The sequence below is a fragment of the Sander vitreus genome, chromosome 4 (genome assembly GCF_031162955.1).
Source record: "Sander vitreus isolate 19-12246 chromosome 4, sanVit1, whole genome shotgun sequence".
In the NCBI taxonomy this organism is placed as follows: Eukaryota; Metazoa; Chordata; class Actinopteri; order Perciformes; family Percidae; genus Sander; species Sander vitreus.
The window spans coordinates 18,961,378-18,977,356 of NC_135858.1; the positions used below are offsets into that span (position 1 = coordinate 18,961,378).

Consider the following 15,979-nt stretch of genomic DNA (forward strand, 5'->3'; position numbering starts at 1 on the left):
ACAGTTTATTGGAAAATAGCATTGTGGACACTGAAGTTGATGAATTTACTGTTTATCAGACCCCAGATGAGACAAGAAGCTAACGTTAGCCACGCTGCTGTGATGGCCCCTCTGCCTCTGACTCGCCGCTGCAGGAGACTGTGTGTATTCCTCCGACACGCTGTAGTAACGTTACTGTTTTAAAACCGTTTTCCAGGTTAGTGGGGGTGCATACCGCTCAAAACCAATATGAAAAATGTAGCTAGTAATGTTCACTCAGTGTTTTGTTGTTAAACTGTGTGTAAAATGAGCGGTGACGTTAAATCACCCTACGGTGACTATTTTCTGGATGGTTTCAAGGTAACGGTCGGTAGCTTATATTAGCAGATAAGCCCATACTCCGTCCAACACCCCCCCCTCCCCGCCACCGCTGAAAAAAATTCTAGAGGAAACACTGGAAATGCAAATATTTTTAGACTACTTTTTTTTTAAACGGCGTGCGCACGTGAGCACCCACGGAGGAAAACATAAATCGGCGCCTATGTACAGTATAACTGCTCCACAGCAATTACATTAATTTAACCATTTTCATCACAGCAATGACGAACCGCAGACCTCACATTTCCTTAAGGCACCTTTCTATATACATAAGGATGGCACGCAATTCATGCAGACACATGCATCATGCACTCTTTACTTTGTAGAGGAGAAAAGATGAAACAATGAAACAGTCACATGGTCACATTCCTGAAAGCCCAGAGGACCCGCAGTTTTAGACCCTGATAGAAGCTAAGAGGTAAGTGTCGTAGGCAGTGCTCGAAGTGGGCCGGTGTTACACCGAAATCTGTGACCCATCGAGATTGGTGTCCCCCTACCTCAACCTGAACCAAACCGTTGTCCCTAACCTTAACCACGGAGGGGGGGGGCGCTAAGCTTTTAACAGGAGGGACATAGATCACGACGGATCACAGATTTCGGTGCGACACACACGACTTGTTTAAATAAATACATACATTTATGTTGTTAATAAATAACAATACATTGTTATACCAGCAATATCTCCAAGTTTAGTTTTTCACTGTAGAAATCTCAAATGTCATAATGATTTGCCAATGCAGGAGAGTACCGGCACCTTTTTTTTCCACTTCAAGCACTGGTCATAGGCAACCAAAACATGATACTGTTTACGTAAAAAGACCATTCCTATTTAAATAACTATTTACATCAAGCATTTAGGTAGGATTACATTTAGACAGCAGCCAAAGCATTTTGACAATGTCACAGAAGTATTTATTTGAATCACGCAAAGCAGAAATGAAACCAAGTCTCAGCTTGTGCATTACTTTGTCTTTTTAATTTGAGGTTGACATTGCTTTGAACTTTCTGCCTCTCTGAAAAACATTCTGCATTTTTGAACAAAATAAAAATCTTTAAATCTTTAAACTATCTAGAGCAAAGGACACTGACCCCATAAAGTAACACCTCTATCTATTCTAATTCCTTGAACGGCAGTAGAACACAGAGGGAAGAAATGATGTCTCATTTCAAAGAAAATGAATGTTGGATGACACTGCGATCCTAATAAGGGAAGTATTGTTTTCAAAACCCAGCTGCAACAAGGGGGGGGCTCCCTGAAAACACAGAGGAATGTTTAAAACTTTGAAATCTAATGCTGTTTTAATCAGACACACGATGACAAGGTTACATACAGCGATTTCATGAATACAAAACATTGTTTTGTCTGAGAAAATGAAATACTTGCAGGGTGTGTGTGTGTGTGTGTGTGTGTGTGTGTGTGTGTGTGTGTGTGTGTGTGTCGGCTGTAAAATCAGTCTATTGTTGTATGTTCATCACACACCTTGGTGCTCTCTTATGAGGAAATTACCTTTCTTAAAAAGAGATAAAGCTCTAACAGACATTGGCCTTTTGTGGTCATTTAGTATGCTATTTGAGGTGTATTGTGTTACTTGGGGAAATGTGATTTCAAATACTCAGTTTAGATTTTTACTAATCTGTATTTTGATCAAGTACTCAATGAGCTGTTGCAGAAACAGCAATAAAGAAGCAATAAAGCAAAAGCTGTCAGATAAATGTAGTGCAGTAAACATTACAACATTTCCCTCTGAGGTGTAGTGGAGTACTTGTGACGTAGCAGCAGGGGCGATTCTAGGATCAGACCTTTAGGGGGGCTCAGCCCCTAATGAGAGTGTGACACAGATATAGTGCATGCAAAAGTGTTAATCTGCACCATGAAATTACCAACCTCTTCACAACCGCACTCCTGCTCTCCCTCCGACAGATAGAGACTCTGCCAAAGGGCCAAAATTATAATGTATGATCATGTAAACTATTTATGTCAGCACAGACATTTTTGTAAATTGCTTAGCCAGTGTATCCCACCATAATGGTTATTATATTTCCAGATTCCAGACAATCCCACTTACTTATTATTATTATATATATCCCACTTACAAATATGAATATATATTTCTACTGGTATGCTTCCTAGTGACATTAATGCAAAAATATGAAGAAAAAACTATTCCACCTGTGTGTGCATGGTTATAATTCTGAAGTGCAAATAGTTCAGGCTACAGCACAAATATTTCCATCCATAGATAGGAATAATCAAGTCTAACCTCTGAATTTCTTTCAAAGTGCACCAGATTGATGCATTTAAACATTAAAATAGACATATTTTCTTACAGGGGAGCATGCCCATGGACCCCCCTAGGGGGCTTGTGCCCCAGTGCAGCTATAGGTCTAGTGACCCCCCTGGGGCAGTGTCCCTGTTTTAAGTTTTACAAAGATAAAAACATTACCTTTTCTGGAGGTATTTACGCTTCTGAGCTGAAAATGTCCCCAGATTTTGTCTCAGAAATCTGGTCACCTTACATTTATACAATCAAATAGAGTCACTGAAACCTCTGGTAAACTCTTATTCTTTCTCAAAAAATGTTGACTGAATTGATTTAGCTCAGTAACAGATCTTTAATATTGCCAATACCCATGTTGGGTGCTGTTTTGGGGTAAGTGGATGTGTGTTTCTCATTGTGGGGTTTCCCAAGTGTGATTCAGCATCTGTTACCAAGCAGATAAGCTGAATCATTTGATGTGAGAAGTATTTGACTCCATTGTCGGTTTCATTGGCACTTGCTTTCTTTATTCTGGCCCATGAGAGTTTGGAAGCCAAGCAGGAACCAGTAGTCATGGAAATGGTGAATAAGGTTAAAGCACATGCAGCTAGCTAGTGAGGTCAGAGAGATCACACACGAAGCAAACAACTCTATTTCTCACGCACAAAGAGCACAAAAATGTTCATTTATTGAATCATCTGACCAAAAAAACACATAACAGTTACAAAGGAACTGTGACATTATAGACCAATTAAACAAATAACCAACACCAAATAGGTATTGACTGTCCAAATTGCACAGTGTGCTTTATTACCAACATTCAAGAGCAATGTCTAGAAAATAACAGATGTGCAGTCTGCAGTTTGGCTGGGAACAGCTGATGATTGTCTCCTATACCATACATGTGTGCCGATTTTAGAGGACAAACCTGAATAAGTGAATGGAGAAACTTACCGCCTATTGTGTGTTAAGCCGAACAAACCACTCTTTGATGGCCTTGTGGTCCTGTTCGTGCTGTTTCTATAGATATTGCTCAGTATTTGAGGGGATACACAGATTTTCCTCAGGCGTCTGAAGAAATTAAGCATATACTGACATATCAGTCCAGTCTAGTTCACCTGATCAATAAACTGGAATGAACTGAACACACAACAGCCAGAGCAGACTGTATCTGCTTAGGAGACTCAGGTCCTTTGTGGTGCAGGGCCCTCTACTGAGGACCTTTTATCACTCGGTGGTGGCATCAGATATTTTCTATGGAGTGGTCTGCTGGGGCAGTGGCATTGCGGTGGCAGATAGGAAAAGACATGACAGGCTGATTGAAAATGCCAGTTCTGTTCTCAGATGCCCCCTTGACACAGTGGAGGTGGTTGGAGACAGGGGATAGTGGATAAGTTAACCACCATGATGGAGAACTCATCCCACCCCATGCAGGATCCTCTGAAGGCACTGAGCAGCTCCTTCAGTGACAAGCTGCTGCACCTGCGCTGCGTCAAGGAGAGATACCACAGGTCCATCTGGTACGCTGCTAGACAAAGGCAGACTGCAGCGTGTCATTCGGTCTGCAGAGAAGGTGATTGGCTGCAATCTGCCGCCGCTCCAGGACCTGTATGTCACCAGGACTCTGAAGCGAACTGGAAAGATTGTGGCCGATCCCTCCCACCCCGGACACAAACTCTTTGAGACACTCCCCTCCAGCAGGAGGCTGAGATCCATCAGGACCAAAACCTCACGTCACATGAACAGCTTTTTCCCACCCGCCACTAGCCTTATTAACAAGGCCTGGAAACCACCCTGACTCTCCACCCCTGGCTCTTCATGCCAGTCTTCTCTCTCTGCTGTAATGCTCTTGATTTTTTATTTATATCTTTATTTTTAATTTAATACATACTGTGTACATATACATATACTTATATTGTTTATACCTATACTTATATTGTTTAATATTCCATCTAGAGAATGTGTGACATGCACCAACAACACCAAAACAAAATGTGTTAAAAAACGTACTTGGCAATAAAACCCTTTCTGATTCTGATTCTGATTCTTTCCTTCCTGCTGCTGTCAGACCTACAATCAGCACTGCTCCCAATAGACCACATGGGCAAATAACACACGTGCGCACACACACACACACACACACACACACACACACACACACACACACACACACACACACTTTTTTTACAATCTTTGTGGGGACCTGTCATTGACATAATGCAGATGTTGAAAGACCGCCGTCTCCTCAGGAAGTACAACCTGCTTTGTGTCTTTCTGTACAGGTGGCTGGTGTGTGTTGTCCAGTCCAGTTTATTATCCAGCCACAGCCCGAGGTATTTGTATGATTGCACAGCCTCCACCTCAGCTCCCTCTAGCAGGACTGGTCTCGGTCTTGGTCTGGACCTCCCAAAGTCAATGACCAGCTCCTTCGTCTTAGAGGTGTTGAGCTGAGACACCAGAGAGCAAAATCCCCCACCAGACTCCGATACTCCTCCTCTCTGTCACCCCTGATACACCCAACGATGGCTGTGTCATCGGCGTACTTCTGTATGTGACACAGCTCCGAGTTGTAACAGAAGTCCGAGGTGTACAGGGTGAAGAGAAAAGGAGCCAGCACTGTGCCCTGGGGGGCTCCAGTGCTGCTTACCACAGAGTCAGACGTGGTGTCCTTCAGCCTGACGTACTGTGGCCTGTCAGTGAGGTAATCCTTGATCCAGTCTACCAGATAGGGGTCCACTCCCATCCTGTTCAGTTTGTCCTGAAGTATAGGGGGCCGGATGGTATTGAAGGCATTGGAGCAGTCCAAGAAAAGGATCCTCACTGTCCCTTATCCAGATGGGAGTGGACTCTGTGTAGCATGTAGAGGATGGCATCCTCCACACTAACATTTGGCTGGTACGCAAACTGCAGCCGGTCCTGGGCGTGTTGTACCTGAGGTCTGAGGAGGCTGAGGAAGAGTCGCTCCAACGTCTTCATCAGGTGTGAAGTGAGTGCCACCGGTCGGAAGTCGTTCAGCTCGCTGGGCCTGTTCTTTTTGGGAACCGGATCGATGCAGGATGTCTTCCAGAGGGTGGGCACTCTCCCTAGCTGTAGGCTAAGGTTGAAGATCCGTTGTAATGGTTCCCCCAGTTCTGCAGCGCAGGTCTTTAGTAGTCTCGGACACACTTTATCCGGGCCTGCTGCTTTCCTGGGCCGGAGGTTCCTCAGCTGTCCTCTAACCTGGTCTGTGGTGATGTGAGGCAGGGATTGTGTTGAGGTGGGGGAGGAGGAGGGGGGGGGATTGTGGTGTCAGGGGGGAGTTGTGTAGAGGGAAGAAGGAGAGATGGCTGCGGTGGGGGGTGGGGGTGGGGAGGACAAGGACAACGGCTGGTTAAACCTGTTGAAGAAGTCATTCAGCTCATTCACCCTCTCCATTGTCCCCCCTGTAGCTCTGGTCTTTGTGTTGTGACCTGTGATGGTCCTCACACCTTCCCAGACCTCCCTCATGTTGTTCTCCCTCAGCTTCTGCTCCACCTTTTTCCTGTAGCTGTCCTTAGCTTCCCTCACACAGTGTTTCACCTCCTGCTGTGCTGCCTTCATGGCCTTCCTGTCCCTGCTCCTGAAGGCAGCCTTCTTCTTGTTGAGGACAGCCTTGACTACCCGCGTTACCCATGGCTTGTTATTAGGGTAACAGCGGACAGTCTTGATGGGGGAGACCACGTCTGCGCCGAAGTTCAGGTAGTCCGTCAGACAATGTGTCATCCCCTCTATGTCCTCACCATGCAGGTTGATCAGCACATCCCAGACTGTGGTGTTGTAACAGTCTCTCAGGGCACTTTCCATCTCAGGGGACCATCTCCTGATGGTGTGAGTTGTCACCGGCTGTTGTTGGACCAGGGGAGTGTACAGTGGCTGTAGGTGAACCAGGTTGTGATCAGACTTCCACACACACACACACACACACACACACACACACACACACACACACACACACACAGGGGGAGACTGTTATATGTGACTGAGCTATCTACTCTACCCTACAAACTCCAAATAGTTCTCTCACTGCTCAAATTTAAAATTATTTTACTATCATGACTGAATCTAGTATAATATTGACTAGTTACAAAGTACAGCATTTTTATTTGTAAAACAATACATGGACAGTAAGCTCTTTATTTAGGCCCTGTTTGTACAGACTTTTGCTTGGTCCCTGTGTTTGTGTTCATAAAACAGATAATGTAATTGTGTGGCAATGGTCTTTCTTTGATTTTATTGCAGACTGGTCCTGAGGACCATTTGTCAATCTTAGGACAAGCCTTAACTCACTACGTGCCGGCATTTGTAATGCCCACTTATTCTGTACTTTATGTAGCATATTGTATTCTGTTTTCTTGTATTGTATTAAATGTGAGACAATGTAATTAGCTATTGATGGCAGAAATTTGGATATGTTAAAAACTGGAGTCACTTTTTTAAGCCACATGTAAGACATTATTGGGTTTCTTTTTTTTAGAGTGTACCCTCACATTTATCCATCCGGTTTAAATTAAAGTAGTGTTATATAAGATAGTAGTGCTACAGGACTTATCCAAATCATTTTTATCAGACCTGTCTGTGTGCGTAACAGTGATTTAAAAAATGCAAAAACAGCGAACTTGAGCTATCTATGATCGGCTCTGAGGCGTATTTAGATCCTGAGGATGTGTGCAGGTATGGTTGTGAACTAGTGACCTCTTTTTAATTTTGTGAATCAGAGTCACTTTGAGTTTTATGACAACATTTATGCAATCTCCATCTGAATTTACAGGTTAGAATGAATATATTATGTCAGCAGAAGGACAATCTGAACACTTATAATTAGTTGTATTTATGTTTCCTTGTAGGGACTATATAGGACAACACAAAGAATCAAAAGTGCTGAATACAAGGCAGTCAAATGTTTATGGTTATGGCAGTGCTTTTTCTTATTCATGGTTCCTTATAAGTTATCTGTATAAATATGAAGAAGAAACAAACACACACTTTTTCTTTCATTTCATTTTATTCGGTGCACATATATATAATCATCTGAACATAGAATATTTAAAATAATGTGTAGGAGGACTTATCAAAGATAATGAATACATTCCATGACAGTGATAGAGGAATGGGTGTTGAGTGTATGTGCCGTCTCTAGCCTGCAGTAGTGAGTAGTGTTATGCGCAGGCTGAGATAGGATGGCTGAGGCCGTTGAAGTACGACTTTTCACGATCGCTCATCACCTCAAAGTGCAGCGGCTGCTGGCAGAAGGTGCACTCTGCTGATGAGTGGGGCTTCAGCTCCAGACCCACTTCCTTCCATGTGTGCACCAGCTTCTCTGTGGAGGAAAACAGGAAAGAGTGGAGGTTAAATTAAATTTTACTACTGAGAGAAAGCTACAGTCAGTTACCACACGCATACTGATTAAATTCAGTCAACTTAAGCTATTTGACCAGAACAAATTATACATTTAAGATGATCTGGGGAAAACACGAATCGCCAATGCAAATGAGAGAAAGTTCCATTTCCAACAGGGTAAATTTCAATTTTAACTAAATGTATTTTAACTGAAATACATTAACAAGACTACTAGATGTTCTTACCGACAAAGTATTTCATCATCTCAGGGTTATGGTGAGGTGTTGGCGCGATACGCAGAAGCTCTTCTCCTCTGGCAACGGTAGGATAGTTGATGGCCTGCACGTAGATGTTGTGGCGACTCAACATGAGGTCACACACCTCTGTGTTTTTCTCTGCGTCTGATACCTAAAAATCATAAAGAGACACACATGATCATTAGAATGGAGCCATTGTGGAGACGCACTAAGGACTGCTTTGTGCGTTTTTAATTATTATTAAGTCATATTTAATGTCAGTAGGCGACAAATTAAATAATAAATTACCCGGACTGGGATGATGTGGCTGGGGCAGTGCACCACTGGCAGCCCTGAGTCCATCAGCATTTGTCTGAGCAGCTTGACGTTGCGCTGGTGTTTGCGTCTCAGTGCGCGGCCCTCTTCCCCTTTAAGGACCTGGATTGAGTTTCTGGCTCCGTCTAACAGCATTGGTGGCAGAGAGGTGGTGAAGATGAAACCAGCGGCGTAGGAACGCACCGTGTCCACCAGAGCGGCAGTGCTCGCGATGTAGCCGCCCACACAGCCGAAGGCCTTGCCTGGAAGAGGACATGACACACGGGTGGTTATTCTTCGATCCGGGCTGTTGCTACAGCTCCGGAGACATCATTTTGTATCATTTCAGGACAGTCACTACATTATGCTCGGTGGTCTATGCAAAATCTCAGAAACTAGATCCTTCTGAAATACAGGGTCGAGAGCGCTCAGTTGGAAAGAATTGTCCTCCCAGCTTAAAGGCGACACACAGACGCAGAGAGTCATTCAATAACAGCGCAACAAGAGCCCACAGTCTCCTAGCAACAGAGCTGCTCGGCTTCTTTAAGCCCCCCGGCATATTGGTTGACACAGATGAGGCTTGATCCTGAGTATAACAACAAAACAGAGATTCCCACTTGCTTGGAGTAGTTACTTGTTTTGATTCATAAACATATATAAATAAAGAATATAGGATAAAGATAAATAGGAGTAACACAACTAGCCATTCATGCCCATTACAAATGGTTCATTTAATGACTGAAGAACATTTTGGCATGGCTTCAAAGTCGAAATGCTTAGTAGAACATCATCAGCATTTAGTTTTAATAGAGACTACATGCTGACCTAGTGTCCCTGAGATGATGTCCATCTTGTGCATGACGCCATCCCTGTCTCCGATGCCCCCTCCTCTGGCGCCATACAGGCCCACGGCGTGAACCTCGTCTACAAAGGTGATGGCACCAAACTCATGGGCCACGTCGCACATTTCCTCCAGCGGACACACAGCACCTGTGTTACAGAAAGAAAAGTTTAGCCATTAGCCGAAGTACAAGCACAAAATAGGTCATTTTAGTTTGACCCCACATCTATCAACTACATTTCCTTTGCTAGACAACTATGAAATAATGGTTTTGTGCAATCGACATTCCTGCCATCCCAGTGATTCCTAATTTTTCAAGAAAATAATCAGCAACCAAATAAAAAAAAAAAAAAAAAAGCTTAAAAAAAAAAAAAAGTAATGGGGACCATCCCAAACTAACCATCCATGGAATGGACGGTCTCAAAGGCCACGATCTTGGGTTTTGTGGAGTCTCCCTTCTGTAGAAGCTCTCGTAGATGGGCGACGTCATTGTGGCGGAAAATGAATTTCTTAGCACCACTGTTCCTGATACCCTGGATCATTGAGGCGTGGTTGCCTGCATCAGAGTAGATCTCACAACCTAAAATAGTTCAGAAGAAAGAGAGGAAGCGAAACTGAGAGTTTGCATCAAAGGGACTCTATTTAATGCATTAATATCACACATTAATTGATGGTGTACATAAATGGTGGATTTATTGCAAACATAGACATTTTTGTATACCAGGTAGCATTTTGGCAAGGGTGAAGAGGGTCGAGTCATTGGCGACAAAGCAGGAGGTGAAAAGCAGTGCAGCATCCTTCTTGTGAAGGTCAGCCAGTTCTTTTTCCAGCTCCACGTGGAATTTACTGGTCCCGGAGATGTTCCTGGTGCCGCCTGCCCCTGAGCCATACTTTCGTAAAGTATCCCTAGAAACAGAGAAAGGCAAACAAAAAAATAGTTTTATCGTGTTTGTTTTTTTGAAGCTGCTCAGCAAATGTGTGCCAGATGGAAGCTTAAGGAGGGGGAAAGACTACAATAAGTAAATAAGTAAATAATTAAGCAGGAGAGTTGCTTGGTAGTAAGTGACACCTTGGTTCAAGGTGTTTCTGCTGTACAGGGTAAGAGAGCTGGGCAAGCTCTAACAAGCTGAAAGGAAAAGAAGAAAAACATCCCCACCTCAGAGGTTCAGGTGTAACCTATGGCCAACTAACACTCACACAAACAATGGACTGAATCACCCATCGGTGTCAGGTTGTATTCAATTACGTGCAGTGTCTCATCTTTTTTTGTCTCTCTCTCTCCTTACTCACTAAAGTGTCAACAGGAGACGTGGACAGCCAAGAAAAACATTTGTCTCATTACTTGTAAACACATCTAGACCCAAGAGACAGACACACACACACACACACACACACACACACACACACACACACACACACACACACACACACACACACACACACACACACACACACTCACACACACTCACTCACTCCTCCATTACTCACACAATGGATTGCACGACCCGTGGGTGTCGACTCATGCCCAGGTAGTCGTTGCTGCACCAAACGGACACCTCCTTCTTGCCCCCTGAAGTGTCAGTGAAGTCTTCGGCCATGGGGAACTCGTTGGCCAGGCGATTCACAGTCTTGAACACGCGATATGTGTGGTCACTCTTCTTCTCTTCTATCTTCTTCTCAAAAAAGTAATCGTATTGGTAGCGGGACACTGTAACAGAACAGGAAGGCAAAGCTTGCTTAATGTGGCTTGCATTGTGAGGGATGTAGCAATGCATAACAGGATGAAAGTCTCAGCTCGCCTTACTCAAAACATACTGACTTCAAAATGACCAATTGGTAAGTAAACTTCATTAGGAGAGTGAAATTGTTGCTAGTATGATCACAGTCTCTCAAGAATTCTGTGTCTATACTTCTTCATGTAAACGAGTTGTCAGAGCACCCAAATAAAACTTACTACCGCCTGGCAGGTTTTCCTGCAGCAAATGAGAGACACCTTTAGGTCGCTGTTTCAGGAGGGTCTTCATTAGATTAGTTTGCTCCCCTCCACTTCCCTGAATGGTACTGGCCAGGGACGGCTTCTTCAATTGGGCAGTGGACACTTCTGCAAAAAGGTCAAGAGAGGACAAAAAGAAAATGGTATCAAATGATATAGAAAAAGATGGGCCCAAACTGGGAAGTCTAATTAATGACTAAACAACTCTGACCTTTCTGAACAGTGCGGACTTCCTCAACATCCTCTTGGAACTCCACGCCGACCTGGCGGACCACATTGCTGTTCTTCTGACCCATCTCAGCTGCCAGGAAAGGGCATTTGGAAGCCACCTGGCCTGAGGATGGCATAGGGTGGCCACCTGGCAGCTTAGGATCCCCTTCCTGTTTGCGGCCTGCAGGTGGAAAAAAGTTTTAGACTTTGATTGATACTAACAACCTTATTACTTACAGCAATAATTCAGCTATCACATTAACTGGGATATTTCACTTGATATAATATACCTACCTCATTTATTAGGCTAAAAACAGTATATCTACTCCTTTGTCACCCTCACCTTCACTGGCAGACATGATGTCCTCCGTCTTCTGGTGGGAGGAGGAGGAGGAAGAGGAGCAAAGGGCGCGTGCCATTGATGGAGCCATAGGTTTAGCGGCAAGCTCCATCATAATGGGGCATTTCTGGGCGTACACCACCATAGACTTTTTGGACTGCTGGAAAAAGGCCTGGGGCACACGAGCCAGGAATGGGCAGCGGCGCATGATCACATCCATTGCAGCAGTGGTGATGATGATTGTCCAGAGGTCTAAAGGAGACAGTTGAAACTTAATTGAAACTTATGCAGAGTGTGGTCAGTTCAGTTACATCTTTTAATGTGCTGGGCCTCTGTTTTACCATAAATGCAAGCAATCCATTCTAACTGTTTCGATGTAATTTACACACATTATTATAAAAAATAAATAATATATTTTTTTTTTATATTTATATACACACACATACATACACACACACACACACACACACACATATATATATATATATATATATATATATATATATATATATATATAATAATAATAATAATAATAATTCACATTTAAGTAAAGAGCTTCTTTTAGTGCAGGCAATACAGCTGTTGGGAGTACTTTGGTAGAAAGGTGTTCCCTGAAACTTTTCACACTGAGGTCAATGGATTATTTTATTGCTAAGAAAAGATGTTACTGTCAGGTTTTATAACATTTATTTAGGTAGAGATGGCCCAATACCATTTTTTGCTTCCCGATACCGATTCCGATACCTGAACTTGTGTATCGGCCGATACTGATCTATTTAGGAGTGCAGAGCAAATGTCATTGGGCTCTAATGTGCTTAGACCAAAACTATTTCAAAAGGGATACTAGATTATAGGAAAGGGGACAAAAAAACTGTGGTTTACGCTGAAGCATTCTTTAAACAATAAAACGTTGGCTTTGACAAGACATTTTTAGCACCAGGTCAACCTCATGGAGATTTTCGGATGTAGGCTAGTTTGATCAGTTTTTTCCCCACAGATGAAGGTCTCAAAGTCTCAATGTCTGAAAGCTCCAAAAAAAGTGTTTTATTACTTTGAAAAAACTTTTTTCAAACTAATATTTTCAAGATAAATCGTGGACCTTCAGGCTCAAACTTTAGGCTGTTTTATCACAATACACCGCCCTCATTGAGGTTAAAAGTTGTGCTAGTACTTCCCCTAAAGCCTAAAACATCTTTGTGAATATTAGTTTTCCAAGTTTCTGTCACGTATCCTTTACTTATAACGGTCATATTTATTTGACTGGATGAAATCCTGGGGTCACTGCAACAGGTGTTTCTCTGCTTTTAAAAGGAAAATCGCGTATCTTACGTAGAGATGGTCCGATACCATTTTTCGCTTGCGTATCGGCTGATACCGAGTACCGATCCGATACCAGTGTGTCATATATTTTATTATGTTTTAACAACTGTATACTACAATCCCTGTATGGATGTGATATGATTTCTATCTTTGTTGTCGGTCTGGCTCAGGTTAAACTCTTTGTGAAACATGAACAAACTCAAACAATGAATGCCACAGAACGTTCTTTTATTCTGCATTTTGACAGTCAGTTATAACGGAAAAAGAACATAAATAAACTACTTTAACGTAGATTTTCTTTAGGGCTTTATTACATGGTATCGGATCGGTGCATAAACTCCAGTACTTCCCGATACCAGCGTTTTAGGCAGTATCGGAGCCGATACCGGTATTGTTTTATTAGTTTGAAAAAACTTTTTTCAAACTAATATTTAAGATAAATCATGGACCTTCAGGCTCAAACTTTAGGCTGTTTTATCACAATACACTGCCCTCATTGAGGTTAAAAGTTGTGCTAGTATTTCCCCTAAAGCCTAAAACATCTTTGTGAATATTAGTTTTCCAAGTTTCTGTCACGTATCCTTTACATCCTGGGGTCACTGCAACAGGTGTTTCTTTGCTTTTAAAAGGAAAATCACATATCTTACGTCTATCCCTGTGTCATAACCACCCCCCAGTTTAAGTCAGGTTTACACATTCCTCGACAAGGTAACCACTCCCATACCTGTCCTCACTTTATGTTCGAGGAAAAGGGATACTGGCCAGTAAAAAACTGACACTGAAGTGTCACTAATTTTAATAAAAATAAAAAAAGATTCAAGAGTTACTTAAATAGCTCGTCTGGATGATAATGTTGATCACATTGCTTTATTCCGTCAGCCTTTGTAACCTGATTCCCGATGTGCTTACTTGAACCGTATCATTTGACTTTAAGAATAAAAACACTGGCATTGACAGACGCCTCTAGATAACTTAACTTTATCGTTATTACAAACTTGACAAGTTTAGACACACTGAATCGTTTGTGGTTCATAAGGACCTTGACCCTTAAAGTGGTGTTCCGTGTTGACTCGCAAAGCATTTCGTGGTTAACGTTATAACACATTAAGAGAGCAAGAGTCACGACGTGTCTGTCTTTAACATTGACTATCATAATAGGTTACCCTAGCTAGATAGACTAAACGTTAACCCGACCGCTCGTGATCCATGCTATAACATTAACATGCCGGTTGACCGAGCGTTAACATTAGCTAGGCTGCTGACATTAGCTAAGAAGCTACAACCAGAAGTAGAGATGATTACAACCAAATTAGAAACTTACCTCTTAAAAACTTGACGCTTCAAAAGTGGTATAGTGGGCCGAATAATAGCAGCGAAGCTAATCTAATGCTGCACTCTGACTAAAACGACCTGTTTTCGAAGACGGTGAAAGAAGTGAGTGCTTCGTTATCCTGCACTGAGGACGAACGAAAAGGACGAGGACGTGAAGTGCTTATAAAGAGCTTCCAGTGCCGATACCGCATGGAAGTATCGCGAGATGTTATTCGTTTGAGACCATAGTGTGTGACTCATGCATGTGATCAAACACTTGTCATTTCTAGTAGGGAATTTTCTCCGTAAATGGTTGAATGTATAACTACTAGCTTATACTTGATGTGTTTGGTTTTTATTACATACATTGCATATAAGTCAATGTACGTTTATTAAAATCACTGACACTTTCTAAGAACTTCAAATTCACAAGGACAGTAATGCATGTCTGTCAACTTGTCAAAAGTGTAATCTCAAAATGCTCCTTCGGATGTTGTATGGCTAACTTTGATACAGTAGTGTTTCTAGTAGTAGTGTGCATTCTAATTTAGCATAAGACCTAATAGATTAGTTGGTGGTGGAGTAGAGAGATTTCCTGTGCACATGTGACCTCTGGTGTTGAAAAAAGACATTGAACCAGAGCTGTTTTTTGTACATGCTATATTCTTGAAGTTGTGTTAATGAGAAAACTTAATATGTGCACATGTGTTTGCTTGTGTGATTTTTGCAGACAATGGAGGAAGTAAATGTGAGTTTTACAGTGTGTTTTTAATATTTGAACAATAGGATAAAAACTAAAGTTAAAGTCGATAAACATATGCACTATGCTCCCAGTTGCAAGCTTATCAGGTACAACCTATTAACTAACAACTCTGTAATAGTTCCTACCTTTATAAATAATGCTCAGTTTTTGTGGTAGTAAATGTTATACAGTATTTTTATTTTCATACTGGCCTATGGCCTATCATCGATATAAATGGTGTTGACAAAAAAAAAAAAAAAAAACATAAACATGAACAAAGACAACACTAATCCCTTAGATGTAGATGTACTAACGGTTACAACAACACACATTTCTTTGTATGATAAATCACATTGCCATTGTTTCTGGATAGTGTCACAATTGTGGCATTTTACCAGTGCTCCATGAAAGTGCAAACAAACATAAGGAGTGGATTAACAATTTTGATATTTGTTAGCAACTGCAAGCCTAATGATTTTAAATACATTTACAATCTGCAAAACAAAAATTAGAATATCACATCTTAAAAGAGTGTCTCCAAATTGTCTTCTGAATTAATGAAGCAAATAACTTTGGCTGCAAATTTCATGTAGGCCTATACAATTCATTTATGTGATATCTGAATGTGGTCTTAATATCCTCAGCATCATCAATGCTCAGCATATATATATATATATATATATAATATAAAATAACATCAC

General features: G+C 41.9%; 1 protein-coding gene across 3 annotated transcripts; it reads right to left on the reverse strand.

The window, feature by feature from the left end:
- Positions 1-7,616: 7,616 nt before the first annotated feature.
- On the reverse strand, positions 7,617-14,710 carry alas1 (aminolevulinate, delta-, synthase 1). 3 transcript variants are annotated; one of them, XM_078248857.1, is made up of 11 exons: positions 14,547-14,710; positions 11,909-12,157; positions 11,567-11,746; positions 11,356-11,463; positions 10,851-11,070; positions 10,084-10,268; positions 9,763-9,942; positions 9,347-9,511; positions 8,516-8,784; positions 8,216-8,378; positions 7,617-7,950 (listed from the first exon to the last, which is right to left on the reverse strand). In XM_078248857.1, the coding sequence occupies exons 2-11, from the start codon at positions 12,123-12,125 to the stop codon at positions 7,790-7,792; spliced, it is 1,848 nt and encodes a 615-aa protein (XP_078104983.1). In that variant the 5' UTR covers positions 12,126-12,157; positions 14,547-14,710; the 3' UTR covers positions 7,617-7,789. The 3 variants fall into 3 exon arrangements, with proteins under 3 accessions (XP_078104983.1, XP_078104982.1, XP_078104981.1); XM_078248856.1 differs by having other exon boundaries at positions 11,320-11,463; XM_078248855.1 differs by having other exon boundaries at positions 11,317-11,463.
- Between the last annotated feature and the right edge of the window lie 1,269 nt (positions 14,711-15,979).

What these genes read in the sequence shown, in the direction of transcription:
- alas1 (XM_078248855.1), bottom strand. Translation starts at nt 12,125, where the DNA reads ATGGATGTGATCATGCGCCGCTGCCCATTCCTGGCTCGTGTGCCCCAG. An exon ending in CATCATGTCTGCCAGTGAAG is followed by an intron (nt 11,747 to 11,908) that starts GTGAGGGTGACA and finishes TTCCACCTGCAG; the next exon opens with GCCGCAAACAGGAAGGGGAT. An exon ending in GCCACATCATCCCAGTCCGG is followed by an intron (nt 8,379 to 8,515) that starts GTAATTTATTAT and finishes TATGATTTTTAG; the next exon opens with GTATCAGACGCAGAGAAAAA.